General features: G+C 28.6%; 1 protein-coding gene across 4 annotated transcripts in view; it reads left to right on the top strand.

Annotated features, from left to right (window-relative positions):
• The window catches only part of LOC119601013 (proton channel OtopLc), an 84,478-nt gene extending 61,163 nt beyond the window's left edge, over nt 1–23,315 (top strand). For 3 of the 4 annotated variants that reach the window (XM_037951639.1, XM_037951638.1, XM_037951640.1), the window contains 6 exons: nt 2,415–3,206; nt 11,318–11,435; nt 14,498–14,594; nt 14,681–14,878; nt 15,810–15,970; nt 18,159–20,076. In XM_037951639.1, the coding sequence (XP_037807567.1) occupies nt 2,415–3,206; nt 11,318–11,435; nt 14,498–14,594; nt 14,681–14,878; nt 15,810–15,970; nt 18,159–19,304 (2,512 nt within the window). In that variant the 3' untranslated portion in view covers nt 19,305–20,076. Of the gene's footprint in view, nt 1–2,414; nt 3,207–11,317; nt 11,436–14,497; nt 14,595–14,680; nt 14,879–15,809; nt 15,971–18,158 lie in introns of all 4 variants that reach the window. The other variant, XM_037951641.1, reaches the window with a different exon arrangement.
• Nucleotides 23,316–23,526: the final 211 nt, after the last annotated feature.

Genomic DNA, 23,526 nt, shown 5'->3' on the forward strand with positions numbered 1-23,526 from the left:
TAATACAATAGGCGACGACGACACTGAAATTAAAACGAAAGAAGATATATAATAAAATTCAATTAATAAAAGGAAAGACATTTAAATTAAACTATTGTAAGGATTTATGGGAATATAAAAGAAAATAACTTTCTTTTTTTTGCTTTACTTGGATTTGTATATGAAAGGGAAGTTGCACGATTCTAGGGATATATACATAAAATGAGACATATATTAAATGGAACAAAGGTAATAGTAATAGAGAATACTACGAATAGTAATAATATCTCTAAAATTTGATAAATTAATTAATTATATGCATAATTTCTTTATGCAAATAAATGTCTCTTTATAGGATAATTTTGAAAAATCTTCATTTTATATCAAATTTTATTTCTTCTTTTAGATTTTTTTAATAAATTCTCTTTTAGTAGTAAATTTTCAATAAATTTTCTTTAAATAAAACAAAATTTTCGATAAACTTTTTAATACAAATTTTTTAATAACAATTTTTTGATAAAATTTTTAGTAGAAATTTTTTGATAAATTTTTCAATGGAAAGTTTTTGATAAATTTCCTTTTAATGCAAAAATTACAATAAATTTAAATAGACATAATTTAATAAATTTTCTTTAAATAAAAAATTCTCGATTTTTTTATGAAAAATTTGACTTTAAAACTTTTAACAAAAAATATTCGATAATTTTTTTATATATAAAAATGTTTGACAACTTTTCTTTTTATAGAAAAATTTTCGATTCACTTTTTATAGAAAAATATTCGATACATTATCTTTTTATAAACAATTTTCGATGAATTCTCCTTCTATTGAAGATTTGCGATAAATTTTTATTTTATAGCAAATGTTAGATACATTTTCTTCTTATAGTGAATTTTTGGTATTTTTTATAGCAAAATATGGATCAATTATCTTTTTATAGAAATTATTTTAATAAATTTTCTTTTCATAGCAAATTGTTGACAATTTTTTTTTATTTTTATAGAAAATTTTCAATAATTATTGTTAAATAAATGCCCTATATATAAAAAATTTCCAATAATTTTTTTTAATAGAAATTTTCCAGTAAATTTTCTATAAATTTTAATAAAAGTAATAGAACAATTTTCATAAGTGAATAAATAGAATATTTTCGAGAAATTTTATTTTTATAGGAAATGTTTTTCAATTTTCGATAAATTTTTTGCAAAAAAATTTTCAATAAATCTTCTAAAAAAAAAGTTTTGATAAATTTTGGAAAAAAAGTTTTCTATAAATAGAAAATGTTTGAGACATTGTCTTAAAATAGAATTTTTGTATAAAAAAATAAAAACAATAAATAACAACCCACCAAAAACAATGGCAATGGCTTGTACTAACTCAACAACTTACTTTTCAATGACTACTACATACCGTCTGCATTACTTATAATGAGTAGTCTAGTAGTCTTTTTAACACAAAAATTAATTAATAATTGAAGCAGTGGGGCATATCCTCGAAAACAGTTTTTTCTCAGAAACAGAACTACATATTTAAGTCTCTATTTGCAAGTGATCGTAGTAAGTACTTATCTAATACCCTATTCGTAAGCGAGCGTGGTAAGCACTAGCTTCCAATGTCATCCCCGTTTTAAAATAATGACTTAAAATGCTACTGTGTAAGTAAATTTTAACATTTTAACCCCTTCGATGTAAGCTTTTGCTGGGAAATTTAAGCAACCCCTTTCAAATTAAAGAAAAAAATCAAATGTTATAATACAAAATAAAAACTGACCTCTAGATTTCTATGCCAGCCTTGCAAGTAAATTGCGGCATGACACCTTTAGGGTATTTTTAAATGGGCAAAAAAAGCAAACAACTTTTTCAATTACTCCCTTTTTTCATACGAATTTGCAGAATCTGCTACAGACACTCAGAGTTAGAAATGTATGAATGAATAACTGTCTGTCCCCCAGAAAGAATAAATGTTATAGAAGTGTACGTCGAGTCTCATTGACACCATAGTAATATCAACCAACAGCAGCGTACTAAACCGGTCAACACCACTTTTTTAATTCAATTATTCAATTTAAAAACATAAAAAAACAAGCGCGACATTTCAATTTTTTTCTGAGTATTTACGTATGAGAATAGTACTATATAAAACTTAAGGCTGCTGCAGTACATGGCAAGTGGATACGAGTACCATGAGTTAAAGCTAAAATATCATTTATAATTCATTCATCATTATGTCCGGACGTGCAATATTTTAAATAAAATTTATTTTACACATATTTCGGGAAGTGTAATAAATATTAATCTAAAATATGTGATTTAAGTTTATTATTTGTATTGTTGTTGTAATAATATTACAAAAACACAATTTTTTTTGTACAACACTCCATATTATAAACCATACATTTACAATTAATAATGTCTCGTTCAAATTCAACTTGCAGTACCATTACGGATTCATTGCCATCAACATCTTCGGCAGCATCAACCAGTGATACACCTTTAGCCGCTACAACAACATCTACATTTTCTGCTGCTGCTGCTACTACAACAATTTCCTATAGGGATGAACAACAGCAGCAGCAGCCATCAGCACCAGTCATCGTAGCTAATCAAAAACCAGTAGTTCGTCATCAGTTAAGTAGTCATCATCATTATCATTTACCACATCAATTCCAACATCCTCACCATCAGAATCATCATACACACAATCACGGTGTCGTACCAGTTCCAACACCCACAGTACCGGCTTCTTATACAGCATCCAGTTTGTTACAAGAATCCCGTCATATGCGAGCCGCTAGTGGCAGTGGTGATGAATCGTTATTGAGACGCCCTGCCTCTTCGCCACCGCCCCCTTCAACTGTGACACCTACACCAAATCTTTTGGTTTCGTCGGAGACTGTTTCACATGACTCTGTGTCGCCGGCCAAGTCCACAGCTCGTATACGTGATTCGGGTTCACAGCATCGTGTGACAATTGATGAATCCAATTTGCCGGTGGCATCATCATTGAGTGGTGTTTGTGGTGGAGGCGGTGGTGGGGATGGTGATGGTTCTGGTCCTCCGTCACCGGGTACATCGTCACAACAGCATCTAACTGGCGATGAACGTCAGACGGGTCATTTGGCGTTAATGTATCATTCTAGTCAGTTGACAAATTATCCAGTATTACCAGCTATCAAGAGAACCCATCGTCCTTCATTCATTTATCCACCAATGCCGAGAGTTAGAGCGTAAGTAGATTTATAATTTTTATTTTATTTTAAACCTTATTTTCTCTAGATTTTATATTATTTTACTGCAAATATCCTAGTAGGTTCACAAATTAAAATTTTATTTTTATCAACAGTTTTACTTCATATCTTCTATAAACAATAATCCGAAATCAATTTCCATTTGTTCATTGAAAATCAATCTAAAACAAAAACTTCCTTTATTTATCTTTGGTAAAATGAAAGTACAAGCCGTGAATAAAAAATAGAATTTCAATAAACTTTCAACGATTTTATAAATTGTTCACACTTAGACAGAAATTTACACATACATAGGCACAGTTACATAAATAAAGGAAAAGAGTAAAGTATTTATTGAAAACTTTATTCAGTGTGGGAAGGTATTCTAAGAAATATAAATGGGTTCTAAATAGTGAATCTACAATAGTACTTTAAAAAGTACTACTTAGTCCAGAGTACATGGTCTAAGCACGATCCGTTCATTGGGAATTCGTTGGTAAATTAATTTCCACTAATACTGTCATCTTCTAGAATCCATATAAAACTGATAAAATGGTGTCTGAGTTTTGACAGGAATGCAATTTCGGAGACTTTGACTTTATTATCATTGCGTTAAGATGCTTGAGAAATACAAGACTATAAACGTAGATGACGTCCCAAAATTTTCTGATAGAATTAGGTAATCTAATGAAAACAAATAACCAAGTTCACCGGAAAACATTTACGAGTCTATAACTATATATATAAAAATGAATGTGTGTTTGTTTGTATGTTTGAACGTTATAGACTAATAAACGGCTGAACCGATTTTATTTAAATCGTATTCCTGTATGTCTGGAATAGGTAATAGGCTACTTTTCATTTTGAAATTCCAAGTGAGCGAGAAGCCACGCCCATATTAAGAAAATATTAAATCTGTATATTTAAGATAATATAACAGTTAGAGTCCTCAAATTTTGTCGGAGCCACTTTAGTGTCAATACGATCATTTAGGACAAAAGTAGGCGGACTAGCATTAGGGGGCGTGACACCTCCCATATAAATTAAATACAAAAATCGTTTATCTTGGAAACTATTACAGTTAGAATCTTACAATTTTGCACGAATAACTTTAATATCCATTTAAACTTTTTGGGTAATAAATTGGTTGACTTCCCATGAGGGGAGCGGCATCTTCCTTATTAATTAAATACAACAATCTGGGAAACTAATGGGACTAAATTTTTCAATTTTGCACGAAGAACTTAAATATTCAGTTAAACATTTTGGAGGAAAAAAAGCGAACTTTTATTTGGGGGGGGGGGGTTGGCTTAAAGCCCCCATATGAATTAAATAGATAAATTCGTATATCTAAGAAACTATTAAAGCTAGTTTACTTGAAGAATTATGATATTCATCTGAACATTTAGAGTATAAAGGGCGGACATACAATGGGGAACTTGGCACCTCCCATATGAATTAAATACAAAATTTCGTTTATCTGGGACACTAATAGAACTTGATTCCTAAAATTTTGCACAAAATTATTTTAATATTCATCTGAACATTTTGGAGGAAAAAGTGCGGACTTTCATTTGGGGAACTTGAAGCCCCCACATGAATCAAATAGAAAAATTCGTATATCTGAGAAACTATTAGAGCTAGAATCTTCAAATTTTACATGAAGAACTTTGACATTCATGTGAACATTTAGAGAATAACGGGTGGACTTTCAATGGGTGGCTTGGCACAAAATATATAAATTAAAAATAAAATTTCGTGTATCTTGGAAATTCTTATATTATCATAGATAGATAGAAATTGGCGATAGTTAGAAACTGGCCAACTTGCAATAATTTGCTTGACATCTCCCATATGTAACGTATTATAAATCGTTAAGTGGATTTTTTATTTATACATATTTTAGGGTAGCAAGACTCTCTAGATCCATAATAATTAGAAACAATTTAAAATGTTCCTCTTAGTATTACATCCCCCAAAAAATTTTTTCAGAAAACAAGTAATAAATCTTTCTTTCAAATGCTCTATAGTATACTCTTAGTAAAGACACAAAGAAATTTTCTAAAAAGGCGATGGCATGAATGGATTTAAAACAATCTAAGGCAATAAAGAGACAAATAACCAAATGATTTATGACTAGACAAAAACTAACAGAGAAAATACAAATACACAGATACTTACTTACATACATATAAATTTAAGTGTATGTGTCTATTTTGCCTCAAGTAAATGAATGTATAAGTTTATTGTATGCAAAGTGTATGTAGATTATAATACGACACATAGTCAAATCTTTAGTAGTAAAAGAAGAATCTTGATGACTGACTACTGTATAATAATTATTTGTTGCCACAATATACATACATACACACTATATATGCCACACTCAAAACCCATGAAACTATATACACATAGTAGATAATTATAAAAAAAAAACCTAAAAGGTGTAACTTCTATCAGTCTATAATATAGACTCTATATGGTCTGCCTGTCTAAAACTGTTGGCGTTAAAAAGAATATAAAATTATTAGAAACAAAGAAATTGTTTTGGTTTTTTCAGTAACAATGACTAGAGTAAAAAATGTCACATGTACTATACATGGAATGCATGAATACTTTTACCCGACTAGTGTTGTGTATCCATTGTAAACAAACAAGGCACACACTGTGCTAGAAGAAGAAAAAAGGTTATTGCACCAAAATTGCTCCAATTTTTTTTTTGCAAACTATAGTTTTTGTTGTTGAATTGCATACAAGGAAATAAATGCAACAAATAATTACAACCAACAACCCCTTCTTAATTCATTTTTTTTATACATTATGCGTTAACAAATATTTATGTTGTAAATGCAAACGCCAAAAAACCATTATTTTCATAATTATTAAGAACGAAAAAACTACTAAAATACACACACTTTATTTTCTCTTAGCCATGCAATTTACAGGCTTATTTTTAGAAGGGTGGGTAAAAATTTAGTTATGCATTTTTACGATTTTTTTAGATAAAGAGCGATTTAATTTGGTAATGTTTTTAAGCTAAGTGAAAAATAAATATCAGAAGTTATAAGTTTAAAACATCATGTTCAAAGTTTTGAAAACATGCAAATTTTGACAGTTTCTTTTAAGTACTTTTCTTTCTCTTCTCTTCTTTTCATTCATTAATTTATTTTCAATTGTGCTAAAAATTCTATCAAAACTAAATATCTGTTTTAAAAAATTTACTGAAAATTTTAGATAAATTTTCTATCTACGAAAATGTTCAATAAATTCTCTTTTCATAAAAAATATTCGATAAATTTTCTTTTTATAGAAAATTTTCCATAAATTATCTTTTTTTAATAGAAAATTTTCCATAAATACTGTTTTTATCGAAAATTTTCCATAAATACTGTTTTTATCGACAATTTTCCATAAATTCTCTTTTTATCGAACATTTTCCATAAATTGTCTTTTTATATAAATTTTACGATAAATTCTCCTTTTATAGAAAATTTTCAACAAATTCTCTTTTTATAGAAAATTTTCAATAAATTCTCTTTCTATAGAAAATTTTCGATAAATTCTCTTTTAATAGAAAATTTTCGATAAATTCTCTTTTTATAGAAAATTTTCGATAAATTCTCTTTTTATAGAAAATTTTCGATAAATTCTCTTTTTATAGAAAGTTTTCGATAAATTCTCTTTTTATAGAAAATTTTTCGATAAATTCTCTTTTTATAGAAAATTTTCGATAAATTCTCTTTTTATAGAAAATTTTCGATAAATTCTCTTTTTATAGAAAATTTTCGATAAATTCTCTTTTTATAGAAAATTTCCGATAAATTCTCTTTTTATAGAAAATTTTCGATAAATTCTCTTTTAATAGAAAATTTTCGATAAATTCTCTTTTAATAGAAAATTTTCGATAAATTCTCTTTTTATAGAAAATTTTCGATAAATTCTCTTTTTATAGAAAATTTTCGATAAACTCTCTTTTTATAGAAAATTTTCGAAAAACTCTCTTTTATAGAAAATTTTCGATAAATTCTCTTTTTATAGAAAATTTTCGATAAACTCTCTTTTTATAGAAAATTTTCGATAAATTCTCCTTTTATAGAAAATTTTCGATAAACTCTCTTTTTATAGAAAATTTTCGATAAATTCTCTTTTATAGAAAATTTTCGATAAATTCTCTTTTAATAGAAAATTTTCGATAAATTCTCTTTTAATAGAAAATTTTCGATAAATTCTCTTTAAATAGAAAATTTTCGATAAATTCTCTTTAAATAGAAAATTTTCGATAAATTCTCTTTTTATAGAAAATTTTCGATAAATTCTCTTTTTACAGAAAATTTTCGATAAATTCTCTTTTTATAGAAAATTTTCGATAAATTCTCTTTTTATAGAAAATTTTAGATAAATTCTCTTTTTATAGAAAATTTTCGATAAACTCTCTTTTTATAGAAAATTTTCAATAAATTCTCTTTTAATAGAAAATTTTCGATAAATTCTCTTTTAATAGAAAATTTTCGATAAATTCTCTTTTTATAGAAAATTTTCGATAAATTCTCTTTTAATAGAAAATTTTCGATAAATTCTCTTTTAATAGAAAATTTTCGATAAATTCTCTTTTTATAGAAAATTTTCGATAAACTCTCTTTTTATAGAAAATTTTCGATAAACTCTCTTTTTATAGAAAATTTTCGATAAACTCTCTTTTTATAGAAAATTTTCGATAAACTCTCTTTTTATAGAAAATTTTCGATAAACTCTCTTTTTACAGAAAATTTTCGATAAATTCTCTTTTTACAGAAAATTTTCGATAAATTCTCTTTTTACAGAAAATTTTCGATAAATTCTCTTTTTACAGAAAATTTTCGATAAATTCTCTTGTTATAGAAAATTTTCGATAAATTCTCTTTTTATAGAAAATTTTCGATAAATTATCTTTTTATAGAAAATTTTCTATAAATTCTCTTCTTATAGAAAATTTTCGATAAATTCTCTTAAAGAAAATGTTCGCTTTTTATCAAAAAAAAAAAAATAATAATAAAAATAAATAGATAAATTCTCTCTTAATAGAAAAATTTTTATGAATACATTTTTTTACAGATTTCGAATAATGTTATTTTTATAAAAAAAAAATTCCATAAATTCTCTTCTTATAGAAAATTTTCGATAACTCCTCTTTTTATAGAAAATTTTCGATAAATTCTCTTTTTATAGAAAATATTTGATAAATTGTCCTTTTAAAGAAAATGTTCGATAAATTCTCTTTATATAGAAAATTTTCGATATACCTATTTTGTTAGAAAATTTTTCATTAATTCTCTTTTTATAGATAATTTTCGAAAAGTTCTCTTTTTGTAGAAAATTTTCGATAAATTCCCTTTTGATAGAAATTTTTCGATAAATTAACTTTTTATAAAAAGTTTTCGAAAAGTTGTTTTTTTTTTAGAAAATTTTATATTAATACTCTCTTTTTAAAGAAAATTTTCGATTAATAATTAAAAAATTGTCGATAAATTTCTTTTTATAGAAAATTTTATTTTATTTAATTTTATTTATATTTCTCTTTCTTTATAGACAATATTTGAAAAAGAAGAATTTATGAACTAAAAAAAAACTCCATTTATAGAAAATTATCCCATAAATTTTCTTTTTAAACAAAATTTTCAATAAATTTTCGTTTTATAGAAAATTTTCGATAAATTTCTTTTTATAGAAAATTTTATTGAAAATTTCTCTTCCTTTATAACAATTTTTGAAGATTTCTCTTTTTTATAGAAAATTGGTTAAGAATTCTGTATTTATAGAAAATTACAAATATTTCTTTAAATAGAGATCTTGTTTTCGATAAGTTCTCTATTTTTTGAAAATTTTTAATAAATTCTCTTTTTATAGAAAATGTTCGATAAATTCTCCGTTTTAAATACAAAATTATCCCATAAGTTGTCAATTTATATAAAATTTGCTAAAAACGATCGATCACTTTAAGAAGCATTATTTAATTTACAAAATTGTATTATTTGCTTTGAGGACTTAAGGTTTTGAGTACCCAATATGTATTATAATTGTCATCTAGTCTTTTATCACAATTTATAGAATAATAATCTTAGGAAGTACTTATTATTGTAATATTTTTTTTTTTTTTTTAGTGTGTAAGTGCTCAATTATTGTTCGTAGATTAATGTATGCTTTCTTCTATTTTTCCTGATTGCGTGCTTGAAATCGTATGAGTGTTAATGTTTGCATGAGTTTGTGTTGTTATATTACTATTTGTGGATAATCCCGGCAGATTTTATAACGATTTAAAGCAAAAGACATAAAGGACAATAAAATCAATCCTGTTTATCCCATAAAGTTTTGAAATTTTACTTCCTAGTTGGTAGTACTGAAATTACTAGAGAATACAGCAAAGAGCCAGAGAAAGTTCATGCCTTCATAACAGCATGGTTTGTTTTATGCGTGATAGGAAAATCCCTTTGTAAATGTTATTTAACTTTGGTTCATTGTGTCTGTCTGCCTGACAAGTCTTTTAAGTGAACAGTAGCAGTATGTAATTGTATTTTTGTTTATTTTTCTCTTTAAGTTCACCAATTTTCGTAAAGTGTGTGTGTGTTTGTATTTCTATTTGCAGATTGATTTATTGAGATAAAAATAAAAATTGCGAAAATAATCATAACTTCATTTGGTTTATTATTTAAAGGATTTTTGAGAAAATGGTTGAAAATTTTTTATTTTGTAATAAAAAAAACAGAATTTATCAAAAATTTTCTATAAATACTTATTGAAAATTTTCTATAAAAGGAAAATTTATTAAAAATTTTCTACAAAAAGAGAATTTATCGAAAATTTTCTATAAAAAGAGAATTTATCAATAATTTTCTATAAAAAGAGAATTTATCGATAATTTTCTATAAAAAGAGAATCTATCGAAATTTTTTATAAAAATAGAATTTATCAAAACTTTTCTGCAAAAAGAGAATTTATCGATAATTTTCGATTAAAACAAAATTTATCTAAAATTTTCTATAAAAATAGAATTTATTTAAATTTTTTTTTAAATGCAGTTTTTATGAAATTATTTATAAAAAGAGGAATTTATCGAAAATTTTCTATAAAAAGAGGAATTTATCGAAAATTTTCTATAAAAAGAGGAATTTATCGAAAATTTTCTATAAAAAGAGGAATTTATCGAAAATTTTCTACAAAACGAGGAATTTATCGAAAATTTTCTATAAAAAGAGGAATTTATTGAAAATTTTCTATAAAAAGAGGAATTTATCGAAAATTTTCTATAAAAAGAGGAATTTATCGAAAATTTTCTATAAAAAGGAGGAATTTATAGAAAATTTTCTATAAAAAGAGGAATTTATCGAAAATTTTCTATAAAAAGAGAATATATCGAAAGTTTTCTATAAAAAGAGAATTTTTGAAAAATTTCTATAAAAGAGAATTTATCGCAAATTTTCTATAAAAAGAGAATTCATCTCAAATTTTCTAAAATAGAGAATTAATCGAAAATTTTCTATGAAAAGAGAATTTATCGCAAATTTTCTATAAAAAGAGAATTTAACAAAAATGTTCTATAAAAAGAGAATTTAACGGAAATTTTCAATAAAAAGAGAATTTGTCGAAAATTTTCTATAAAAAGAGAATTTATCGAAATTTTCTATAAAAAGAGAATTTATCGAAAGTTTTCTATAAAAAGAGAATTTTTCGAAAAATTTCTATAAAAAGAGAATTTATCGAAAATTTTCTATACAAAGAGCATTTATCGAAAATTTTCTATAAAAAGGCAATTTATCGAACATTTTCTATAATAATAGAATTTAACCACAAATTTTTATAAATTGAATATAATTTGGAAATTTTCAAAAAATTATAAACAATTTCAATTTAATTGAAATTACTTAACAAGCTTTTTCTCAATTTTATAAACTGAATGCCTTAAACTAAAAAACGAAAAACTTTTAAGTTTTGAATTTATTTTTGTGTCTACTACGGAAGGAAATTTAAATATTATTTCCAAAAGATTATTAATTTTTATATGAAGCATATAAAAAGTACCACGAAAAAAATCTACAACATTAACAAAATTTATTCCATTTTTCATTTCATGTTTGTAGAGGTGATGCTTTGGCAACGTTATTCTCCGCCTTATATGGCAAAATATTGGTTGTTATGGGTATTGCATTTCCAATGGCTGAAGTTATATCCACTTATATACCACCATCATTTTATGAGGTAAGTTAAGAGTGTAAAATTATACCTACCACTTATATACTTCAAATATACACTGCTCTACACATTAACTCATATCCAAATCCTTTGCATTATTATCCTTCCAACTTAAACACTTTTCTAAGATTTTGGCTTAGTTTCTAGTTTTTGTTATATTATCTAAAACTATTATTTTTTATGTTATTACCAGCCATAAATACACTTGTGCATATTAAAGTATCTAAGAGTAATTCATTATTGTTTTAAATTAAAAGTGTGGCGGTTGTGATGTGTGTTGGAAAACACCTTAACTATGAATACACAAATTTAAATATTTATGGAAACCATAAAAATAAACTTTCAAGCTAATAAATGTGATGAAAAGTAATTGAGATTAATATTTTTGGCTTAAGGGCTGACACAACCAAATTAAGGCAAAATCCTTATTTCAACATACAAACACACCATTTTACTTTGATAAGTACTTTTACCAAAGTTTGTTTTCAGTCACATTAAGTAGGAATACAGTTCAGTTTTCTGTTTGTTTTTGTACTTAAAAAGCCATTGACATTTCTTTCGTAAGCCGGAAATTAATCAACCAAGAACCGAAAATCAATTTTTGTACAAATCACCCAAATCACTTAGACAGTTATTTTGTATGAGTAACTGAATGTACAAATTGCACTACATTGAAATAATAATAAAGTTGTTGCACATAGACATAACAAAACATGGTTTTATGTTTGAATGTCTGTGGAATCTCCAGTATGGCAGCATCTAATGTTTTGTAAATTGAGGATTCTGCAATATGCTACATAACGTTCACATGGTTGTTTTGCCTGCCTGCCAGCCAAATGTCATGTTCAATTGCTTACGACATTAACTTTTTGAAAAGGTAACAGACTGCATTAATTCTTCCACTTCGTACCCCCCAAAAAAAAAATTAGACATCTCTCAGTGATGTTTTATGAACATTTTATGTCAGCTGTGTCATGTTTATTGTTTTATCGTTATTTTCAATACATAATAAATAGTCAATGGGAAGTTGTAAAGAAATACGAGTTAAAACAATCGAAGAAATTGAGGATTTGTAGGAAAATGTCGTTCAATTGTAAAACTTTATTTACGTTTTATTGGCTTAATTTGTATTTTCTTAAGATGGAGTTTTAAAGGAAATTGTTGATTTAAACACTTGTCTTCAGTTGACAGTTTAGTTGAAAATCGTGACAGATGCGATTCATTCTTAAAACTAGTAGTCAACTTCTTGTGTTTTATTCCTTAGATTCTTCTCAGATAAAACTGAACGATCGTCTAAAAACGTATGTAGGTACCAATTCAGCACGAGAAAATTCCATAGCAAATCGTATTTTTGAATACATCCGTTAATACAGACCATTAAGAGGCTAGAACTAGAACTGAACTAGAACTGAACTAGCACTGAAGTAGAACTGAACTAGAACTGAACTAGAACTGAACTAGAACTGAACTAGAACTGAACTAGAACTGAACTAGAACTGAACTAGAACTGAACTAGAACTGAACTAGAACTGAACTAGAACTGAACTAGAACTGAACTAGAACTGAACTAGAACTGAACTAGAACTGAACTAGAACTGAACTAGAACTGAACTAGAACTGAACTAGAACTGAACTAGAACTGAACTAGAACTGAGCTAGAACTGAACTAGAACTGAACTAGAACTGAACTAGAACTGAACTAGAACTGAACTAGAACTGAACTAGAACTGAACTAGAACTGAACTAGAACTGAACTAGAACTGAACTAGAACTGAACTAGAACTGAACTAGAACTGAACTAGAACTGAACTAGAACTGAACTAGAACTGAACTAGAACTGAACTAGAACTGAACTAGAACTGAACTAGAACTGAACTAGAACTGAACTAGAACTGAACTAGAACTGAACTAGAACTAGAACTGACTAAAACTGAACTAAAACTGAACTAGAACTGAACTAGAACTGAACTAGAACTGAACTAGAACTGAACTAGAACTGAACTAGAACTGAACTAGAACTGAACTAGAACTGAACTAGAACTGAACTAGAACTGAACTAGAACTGAACTAGAACTGAACTAGAACTGAACTAGAACTGAACTAGAACTGAACTAGAACTGAACTAGAACTGAACTAGAACTGAACTAGAACTGAACTAGAACTGAACTAGAACTGAACTAGAACTGAACTAGAACTGAACTAGAACTGAACTAGAACTGAACTAGAACTGAACTAGAACTGAACTAGAACTGAACTAGAACTGAACTAGAACTGAACTAGAACTGAACTAGAATTGAACTAGAACTGAACTAGAACTGAACTAGAACTGAACTAGAACTGAACTAGAACTGAACTAGAACTGAACTAGAACTGAACTAGAACTGAACTAGAACTGAACTAGAACTGAACTAGAACTGAACTAGAACTGAACTAGAACTGAACTAGAACTGAGCTAGAACTGAAATAGAACTGAACTAAAACTGAACTAGATCCGAACTAGAACTTTGAGAAATTCATATAGAACTCAAACAGTTCAAGCAAATGTTCATAGCAAAGTCATCACCTTAGTGAACTACACTATGCCCCTTAGGTTAGAGAGTTGAAAATAGTACTTATAATAAAAACGTAGTCTAATACAAATACAGATTTATATTAAATAATTAGTAAGACAAGCAATAAAAAACTCATATAATTTGAAAAGGAATATAACCCCATTGGCAAAACAAGCTAAAGGTTTCTTTATTAGAACTCTAATATCACATTTATGACTTAAAAACATTATTAAATAAAATGTAATAAAATCTACAAAAACAACCATCCCCTACTCCAAACACTCATGCATTCAAATCCCTTTACACATCTACAGACAACCTTGTAACCTGCTCATTACACCCTTCTGACATGTGACAGATGCCAGTAGCATCCATCACAGCTTCAGTAAATATGTAGTCGTAAACAGTACATGGCACTACATCCTGTCAGTAGAAAAAGAGAAAATATATTTATAATTAACATGCAAATTTCTATTACTCTGGTTGCCTTGTTGCTTTTCTTGTTCCCCTTTACAGGTGTATTATTTATATCTATACATTGGCAGCATGATATTCCTGCTATTTATGTATGCCACTTTGTTATGGGGTCGTCCTAAAATACCTGTCAATATTGGTAAATATTAGTTTATTTCGCAAACTCATATGATAAACTCGATAGAAGACAAAATTTTCTATGATTCTATTTTCTACAATTTATAGCATCTCCTACAAAATTATCAGCCAAAACACGTTCGACAAGTGCTTCAGAGAGTATGGATGAATCGGATACGGATAGTAATTCCATGCATAACAGACGTATGCCATCGACAGTACCTTCAGCTAGAAGACCCTCTTTGTTGTCACCTCTAGGACGTCAACACCATTATGGTAGTTTTTATCTACGTATGGGTGCTGTGGGTAAGTAGAAATATTTGTTGTTGATTTGGGTTTATAATGAAGTTGAATTTTATTTGATTTGTTTTTTCGAGTTACTCAAAAATTAATTTCAAACTTTAATTTATTAGTATTATGCAATAAGCCTTTCTAATCTGTTGACTTCATGTTAAAGTAGGAAATTTTTAAATTGAATTTCACCTACATATACATACATACATACATGTACTTAATCGTACAAGTCAATGAATAGTCTTTAATTAACTATGCCATATTTCAAGTAATTTTCTGAATGAATGAAATTCTCAAAAAAAAAAAATAAAAAAATTATCCCATTTTATATTTAATTTATCCCTTTTTCCATTAGAAGCTGGAATTTATTCACTTGTTTTTATTGCAACTCCTTAAAAATCTTTTTCAATTCTCTGTATGTTAGTAGTGGTTGTACTATACAGATTGTGAAGTACTTGTGAAGTAGTGGTAGTTAGTTTTTATTATATTTATTTCATTTAATTTATGTTCAGTTTAAAAAGCTTTCTCTTCCTTAAAGTCCTAATGTGTTTTTTTATGTCCCTCTTATTTCATTTTTTTATGAAAAACCTTCTTAAAATGAGGGAAAAAATGAGAAAATGAAGGGGAAAATGTATTTAAGTAGATCTTTATACAACCATTAAAGTTATATTTAGACATAGCAGGTTTTGTTATGTCTCTGTAATATATTTTATATTACCTTAAATATTCTTGTATATGACATTATCTGTGTTCATGCAGCATTTAATTAAATTTGTCTCCTTCACATCCGTTTAAGTTTTGCTTTTTCTTATAGTACATACTTTCAAAATGTGGGGACAGTATTTTTCTTTTATCTAACTTTTATTTTCTTTTGGCATTGACTGTTTTTATAAAGAATTCATTAAATAAATATTGTATTTTTGTTGTTGTGTTTATTATCTAGCTTTTGGTATTGGCAGCATGATTTATTCGGGTTTGGAATTTGGTCAATATTTCGAATTGAATCCAGATACAAAGTGTCATAATGTATTGTTGGCTTTAACACCGGCTACCAGAATGGCTTTTATCTTTATACAAATGTATTTTATATTTTTGAATAATGAGGTAAGTGACCCTTTTTAGTTTAACTGAACAATCTTAGAGAGTATTACATATAAAGTGTAGCATAATACAGTTAGTTGTATCAGAAACTGTGTTAAAACAGCAAGAACTATTGAGAACTCTTGTTACACTTTCAATTTTATTTAACGTGAGTTAAATATTAAAAGACTTAACAAAATCAGTTATAGATGAGTATTAGTTCAGTTCTAGTTCAATTCTAGTTCAGTTCTAGCTCAATTCTAGTTCTAGTTCAGTTCTAGTTCAGTTCTAGTTCTAGTTCAGTTCTAGTTCTAGTTCAGTTCTAGTTCAGTTCTAGTTCAGTTCTAGTTCAGTTCTAGTTCAGTTCTAGTTCAGTTCTAGTTCAGTTCTAGTTCAGTTCTAGTTCAGTTCTAGTTCAGTTCTAGTTCAGTTCTAGTTCAGTTCTAGTTCAGTTCTAGTTCAGTTCTAGTTCAGTTCTAGTTCTAGTTCAGTTCTAGTTCAGTTCTAGTTCAGTTCTGGTTCAGTTCTGGTTCAGTTCTAGTTCAGTTCTAGTTCAGTTCTAGTTCAGTTCTAGTTCAGTTCTAGATCAGTTCTAGTTCAGTTCTAGTTCAGTTCTAGTTCAGTTCTAGTTCAGTTCTAGTTCAGTTCTAGTTCAGTTCTAGTTCTAGTTCAGTTCTAGTTTCAGTTCTAGTTCAGTTCTAGTTCAGTTCTAGTTCAGTTCTAGTTCAGTTCTAGTTCAGTTCTAGTTCAGTTCTAGTTCAGTTCTAGTTCAGTTCTAGTTCAGTTCTAGTAGTTCAGTTCTAGTTCAGTTCTAGTTCTAGTTCTAGTTCTAGTTCAGTTCTAGTTCTTTCGTTCAGTTCTAGTTCAGTTCTAGTTCAGTTCTAGTTCAGTTCTAGTTCAGTTCTAGTTCAGTTCTAGTTCAGTTCTAGTTCAGTTCTAGTTCAGTTAGTTCAGTTCTAGTTCAGTTCTAGTTCAGTTCTAGTTCAGTTCTAGTTCAGTTCTAGTTCAGTTTCTAGTTCAGTTCTAGTTCAGTTTCTAGTTCAGTTCTAGTTCAGTTCTAGTTCAGTTCTAGTTCAGTTCTAGTTCAGTTCTAGTTTCTAGTTCTAGTTCAGTTCTAGTTCTGTTCTAGTTCAGTTCATAGTTCAGTTCTAGTTCAGTTCTAGTTCAGTTCTAGTTCAGTTCTAGTTCAGTTCTAGTTCTAGTTCGTAGTTCATTCTAGTTCAGTTCTAGTTCAGTTCTAGGTCAGTTCTAGTCAGTTCTAGTTCAGTTCTAGTTCAGTTCTAGTTCAGTTCTAGTTCAGTTCTAGTTCAGTTCTAGTTCAGTTCTAGTTCAGTCTCGTCAGTTCTAGTTCAGTTCTAGTCCGTTCTAGTTCAGTCTAGTTCAGTTCTAGTTCACCGTTCTAGTTCAGTTCTAGTTCAGTTCTAGTTCAGTTCTAGTTCAGTTCTAGTTCAGTTCTAGTTCAGTTCTAGTTCAGTTCTAGTTCAGTTCTAGTTCAGTTCAGTTCTAGTTCAGTTATTCAGTTCTAGTTCAGTTCAGTTCTAGTTCAGTTCTAGTTCAGTTCTAGTTCAGTTCTAGTTCAGTTCTAGTTCAGTTCTAGTTCAGTTCTAGTTCAGTTCTAGTTCAGTTCTAGTTCAGTTCTAGTTCAGTTCTAGTTCAGTTTAGTTCAGTTCTAGTTCAGTTCTAGTTCAGTTCTAGTTCAGTTCTAGTTCAGTTCTAGTTCAGTTCTAGTTCAGTTCTAGTTCAGTTCTAGTTCAGTTCTAGTTCAGTTCTAGTTCAGTTCTAGTTCAGTTCTAGTTCAGTTCTAGTTCAGTTCTAGTTCAGTTCTAGTTCAGTTCTAGTTCAGTTCTAGTTCAGTTCTAGTTCAGTTCTAGTTCAGTTCAGTTCAGTTCTAGTTCAGTTCTAGTTCAGTTCTAGTTCAGTTCTAGTTCAGTTCTAGTTCAGTTCTAGTTCAGTTCTAGTTCAGTTCTAGTTCAGTTCTAGTTCAGTTCTAGTTCAGTTCTAGTTCAGTTCTAGTTCAGTTCTAGTTCAGTTCTAGTTCAGTTCTAGTTCAGTTCTAGTTCAGTTCAACTTCAGTTCTACTTCAGTTCTAGTTCTAGTTCAGGTCAGATTTGAGGTATTTGTAACAGAACTGATAGCAGTTATAAAGAATGAATTTTCCTCTAACTCTGAGGATAGTTACTAATCATTGCTCTCTCTTATTTTTCTCTTTCAGCAAATCAAAGTTTATCGTTATAAAATCATAGCCCGTTTCGGTCTAATGCACATGATTGGCACCAATTTGGCCGTCTGGCTCAATGTACTGATACAAGAAACTAAACACGAAATCTTAACATTCTATAATGTGGAAAATCGTACATTACGTATATCACATCGTATACCAGGACACTCTAGGGCTCACTCTATTTTAGCGCCATCCGATCCCAACGCCCTGGTAAGAGTACCCAGAGGTTTAAAGGGTCCGTATCAAATATTCGAATGTCGTCGTACAAATATTTTGGGTACATTAGTGCAAGATGCTTCGCCATTTCTGTTTCCATGCACTATTGAATATTCATTGATATGTGCCGCTATTTTGTATGTTATGTGGAAGAGTATATCGAGGCCTCAGACTCCTAAGCCCCATAGACCAGATATGATTAGTTCACCAGTAAAAAGATCTCCACATCATTACTCGGTAGATTGCGCTCGTGCCCATAAGGGTTTGTTTGTGGGTATCTTGGTGTTGGTCTTGACTATTATATCTTTAATATTATTCTTCGTTTTGATATCAAGACCAGATTTCGTAGCCCTAGCCGTTATGGAGGTAACAATATGTGAATTGTTTATATATGGCACAGCGACTATAGCAACACTGGTGGGCATGATACAAATAAGACATTTACAGTATGATGCATTTAGAAGTTTTTCACTGGATGATATTTTATTGGTAGGAGCACAAACTGGTTCATTTTTATACAATATTTTTACAGTCATAGCGGGACATTTTTCGTTAAGAAGTGATGATTGGCTGGTGCCTCTGAATGCATTGGCTTCTATAGTGCAAACAGCTTGTCAGACCATGTTCATATTAGATGCTAGTCGTCGCCAGGCAGTGACACCCGAACATATGCGCAAGAAACCCGGGAGAGAAATTGTTACCTTCATGTTGGTGGTCAATTTGGCTATGTGGGCTATAAGTACTTTGGAAAAGTCAAGAGCCGAATCACATCCCATACAACTGAATTTCTATGGTTTGTGGGCATGGACCATTATTACCCATGTGTCCATGCCACTGGCCATATTTTATCGTTTCCATTCCACCGTGTGCTTGTGCGAAATCTGGAAGAGAGCCTATAAACTTAAACCGACATTTATGTGAGAATTAGCCCGTGAGCGCATTGCAAGCATTGCGCAACAACAGCAATTTTGTGAAGATCTTAAAACAAATTTATCCTACTGTTACTGTTCAACCACCATTGTGGAGACAATCGAAGAAGTGGACAGTAGTGGCAGTAATAATGGTAATGGCAATAGTAATGGAAACGGAAATGGTACGAACACAGCGAATGGTAAAGCTAATGCTAACGGTAAATGTTCTGAAACAGAAACTACAGCCCAAGTTGAAGGTGAGACGGGTTGTGGTACTGGTACAGAAGCTACCGAAGAAGAAGATTTAGATACTACCGACAATGAGGCCACAGTCGAAATGAAACAGCAACCGAAGCAGCAGATTGCAATATCGAGAAAGTCATCGGGTGGTGGTGGCAGTGTGGGTCAACGTGCATTTTGTCCGGTTTATATAATAAATGGTGAATGAGTTTATATGCAATTTGAGTACATTGATGCCATTAGTCAACGTGAACTCACATTTGTATGAATCTTTTCTTTGTTTTTTATTAACAACTAAAACAACAAGCAATGCTTTTATTTATACATTTTGAAAAACTTAATAAACATAGATAAACAAAATCTGACCAATTTTTATTTTAAATTTTAAACTCTAAAAAATGAAGGTGAAAATAAAGAAAACACATTTTTTGCATTAAACACACAGATATTTACACACAAAACACTTTTTGTAATTGTAGACGACAGTTAATTAATTTTCTTGATTTCCTTTCGTAACATATCTCTGTTTTAAGATGAAATTTAAATAAGAAAAATATTTAAATAAAAAAAAACTTAATAAAATAAAACAACATATATTTTATGGTTGAATTAGTTTACTTAAAGGAAAAAATAAGTAAAAATAGAAAACAAGTATAATGTTCAAATTTAGCTAAAATACATTAATGTCATTAAAAGAAAATGGAAAAATTAAACTGAAAAAAATATTAAATTCATAGTTAACGTAACTCGCATTACAAGTAAATGACAAGAAAACAAAATATAAAAAAAAACTAATTGATAAAATTTGTTGTTCTAATTAGGATCTCGTATATAGATATAAAAAACCCCTAAAGAAAAACCAAAATAATGCATTCGAAAAAAAAAAACATAATTGTAGTAAAACTTGTATAATCGTAATTAAACGTTTTTCTTTATTTCTAATGATAGTATTAAAAAATAAACACCAGTAAAGCATTTAAATTATTAAAAAATAAATTATGATTTGAAAGAGAGAAGAATTACAAAAATGTAATGGAAAAAAATTTATGAAATTTACTAGACAACTTAATAAATACTCTACATTAAACATATTTTAGTGGACATATAAAATTAAACTAGAAACTTAATAAAACGACTAGTTTAAAATTTTTACTAACATATTAAAAAAAAGGACCATTTAAAAGAGAAGTAAACCAAAACGGTTTAATACTAAAGTAACTTTATTTTGTTGTATTTATTTTAAAACATAAAAACTTTATAATTTTCTATTGATATTCCTTCATTCATTTAAGGCATCAAAAGATTTCAATATAGGTTTGGTTTCAAAAGCAAGGCCGATTCCCTTGGGTTCATTAATTGGTTCTGTTATGTTACTCGAAAACAGATCTAGCCTCAACCCACCAACAGCATAATTATATATCTATATTGAGCACGGAATCAAACAATTACAAGGCACGTAAGACTCTATTATTTTTGATCCGCAATATCGTGTCGGACTGCTCTCAGTCTCAGGATAGAGACAAAAAAAAAATATCCAAGAATCCTCATTCTTGTTATCACAACTTCTGCTGTAGACGTTATATGGAAGAAAGCCTTAACAAGTTCATATAGAAAAGCCTTAACAAGTTCATATAGGGCCCAGGTCTGCCTTGATGTCGAGGAAGTTGTCAGGAATAATCGATCTGAATAGATCTGTAAAGTCTAGCTGTATTAGAGTTTTAAAGCATAAGAAAAGAACACTAAATATTAGGTTAATTTCCTCTACTTGAAGACGGCAGGCGGTTTTTGCTAGTTCATCCGCAATATTATTTTCATGTCCATTTGAATGTTTCCGTACCCAAAGCAAAAAGTTAAGGTTTGAACCTTGTCATCTCGACATTCACGAATCAGTCTGAATGTCATGTAGATAACAAATAGTATGATTACTGTCAGATGCGGAGAAACCTACATATTATTCATTCTATAATTCATCACCTAGTTGATAGTCCTTTTTATGTTTGAAATCTCAATCTACAAGATGCTACATTGATCGTAAATGTAAATTCACTCTCACACCCGTTGAAGAAGGGACATTTACAAATTAGAAGCATGTCCAATATGGTTAGACTTTCAGAATTTCATGTATCGGAGGAGATTCCAACATTACGATATTCTTGAGAGTATAACTTATACAAGAAACTGTTTTGTCTTTTTAGTTCCTTGGTCAGTGAAAACCATGCCTAGACGCAAATCTATAGTAGTTTTTATGAAGCCTAAATTATCAGCCTAAAGGAAATATTCGATGTCTCAGGTTCCTATCTCAGTTGTGTCTGAATTTCACTTGTTTTCTCTATATATCCATATTTTACAATATTGTTGAGAGTAAAACGGAAAAACTTTATGTAAATGGCAATTTTCCAGAATGGTTGAGGCTACGACATGAGTTGTATCTAAATAAATAGTGAATGCATCCAATTCTCAATTCGATCCAATGAATGTTTATGTTCTGCTTCAAGAAGATGCCAAGAATGACTCTTTAGTTCCTAGAAGAACAGATTTGTTATAACGACATTATGATTGGGTGTAGTTGGAGCTTTAAGTTCTTAAAGAACGATTCCACAAGGATCAATTTCTCCATATGGAATCACTCATGTTTGTTAGGAAACGCATTAATATATTACTGATCGCGTTATCCAATTGTATCTAATAAAACTATCGGGGAATATTGTCTTGGTATTAGTACCTTGCGGGATGTAGAATTGCTGATAAGGGAAGAAGTAAAGAGGAGTAAAGGAGTTGTGTCTGTGGTTTAAATGAAAATAACGGATGGAGATTATTTGTAAAATGTTGATATTGGTTGTTGCTTTTGATTTAGATCTAGTTGGGACAGTGAGTTGAATAAAATAGGTTACTTGGAGGAAGATGTCTATCTTCCAGAGGGAAAAGAGACTTGCTTCGTTGTCCATGTAGTGGGAGTAAACACTCTCTTACTTCGTAAGTTTCTTACACATTGTTGTTCAACGCAATATCTGGCGGAGGATAGCTCTTGAGCAAAGAGTTCATAACAATGAAACCTTTGAACTACCGATCAAAATTTGTATTCGAAAAGAAGTGAAAAGGATTTCGAAATAGACCCTAAAATTTGACTTTGATGCCACTTATTTCCATTCTTAATTTCAATTATCCAAAACATTATGGAAACATTAACTACCGATTTATAAAGAAAAACAAAATTTTGACAAAAATACATTTAATTAAAAAAATTAATAAAGAAAAACTGGAAACAACAAATCATAATCATAACCCACCACATAAATTATATGAAAACAAAAAATAAAATTAATATGAATCATAAGAAAACAAATTTAAATTTAACTATGAATATGTATTTGAAAACTTTTTAACCATAAAACAATTTCATATTTTTTGGAGATAAGTTACTTATACAAAAACAAATAATAATATAGAAAATATGCAAAAAAAAAAACTTGAAATAAAAATTAAATATACAAACAAAAAAGCAAAGAAAAACCCTACATAATATTACAAAAAAAAAAATCACGTACAAGAAAATATTAAAACAACAACAAACAAAATGAAATAGTTTACAATTAAAAGTTTAATAATAGAAAAACAACAATATTTGTATAGAGACTGATTGTGTGTTCATTGCAAAAATTGAAATGTTAAAACAAAAAATATATATTGAAATAAAAGAAAATAAAGAAGAAAATTCAAAAACAATGAAATAGCTACCTACTGAATATAACTAAAAAATAAAGAGTTAAAAGTTGAAACTAAATTTTAAAGGGAATTTTTCGGCATATATTAATAAATAAATAAAAAAGAAGTTTGAAATAAATCAAAATTAACTAAAAGTCATAAAATATTTAAAATATATTAATGCAAAATAAAAAAGAATAATTATAAAAAGCATTATTAATGTTTAATTGAAAGTAATTAAAAACAAAATTTAAAAAAAAAATAATTTTTCAAAATTCAAAAATAATTGA

This window comes from Lucilia sericata, unplaced genomic scaffold (assembly GCF_015586225.1).
Source record: "Lucilia sericata isolate MDLA Ls3-8-SP2 unplaced genomic scaffold, ASM1558622v1 Contig000135F_arrow, whole genome shotgun sequence".
Taxonomy (NCBI): domain Eukaryota; kingdom Metazoa; phylum Arthropoda; class Insecta; order Diptera; family Calliphoridae; genus Lucilia; species Lucilia sericata.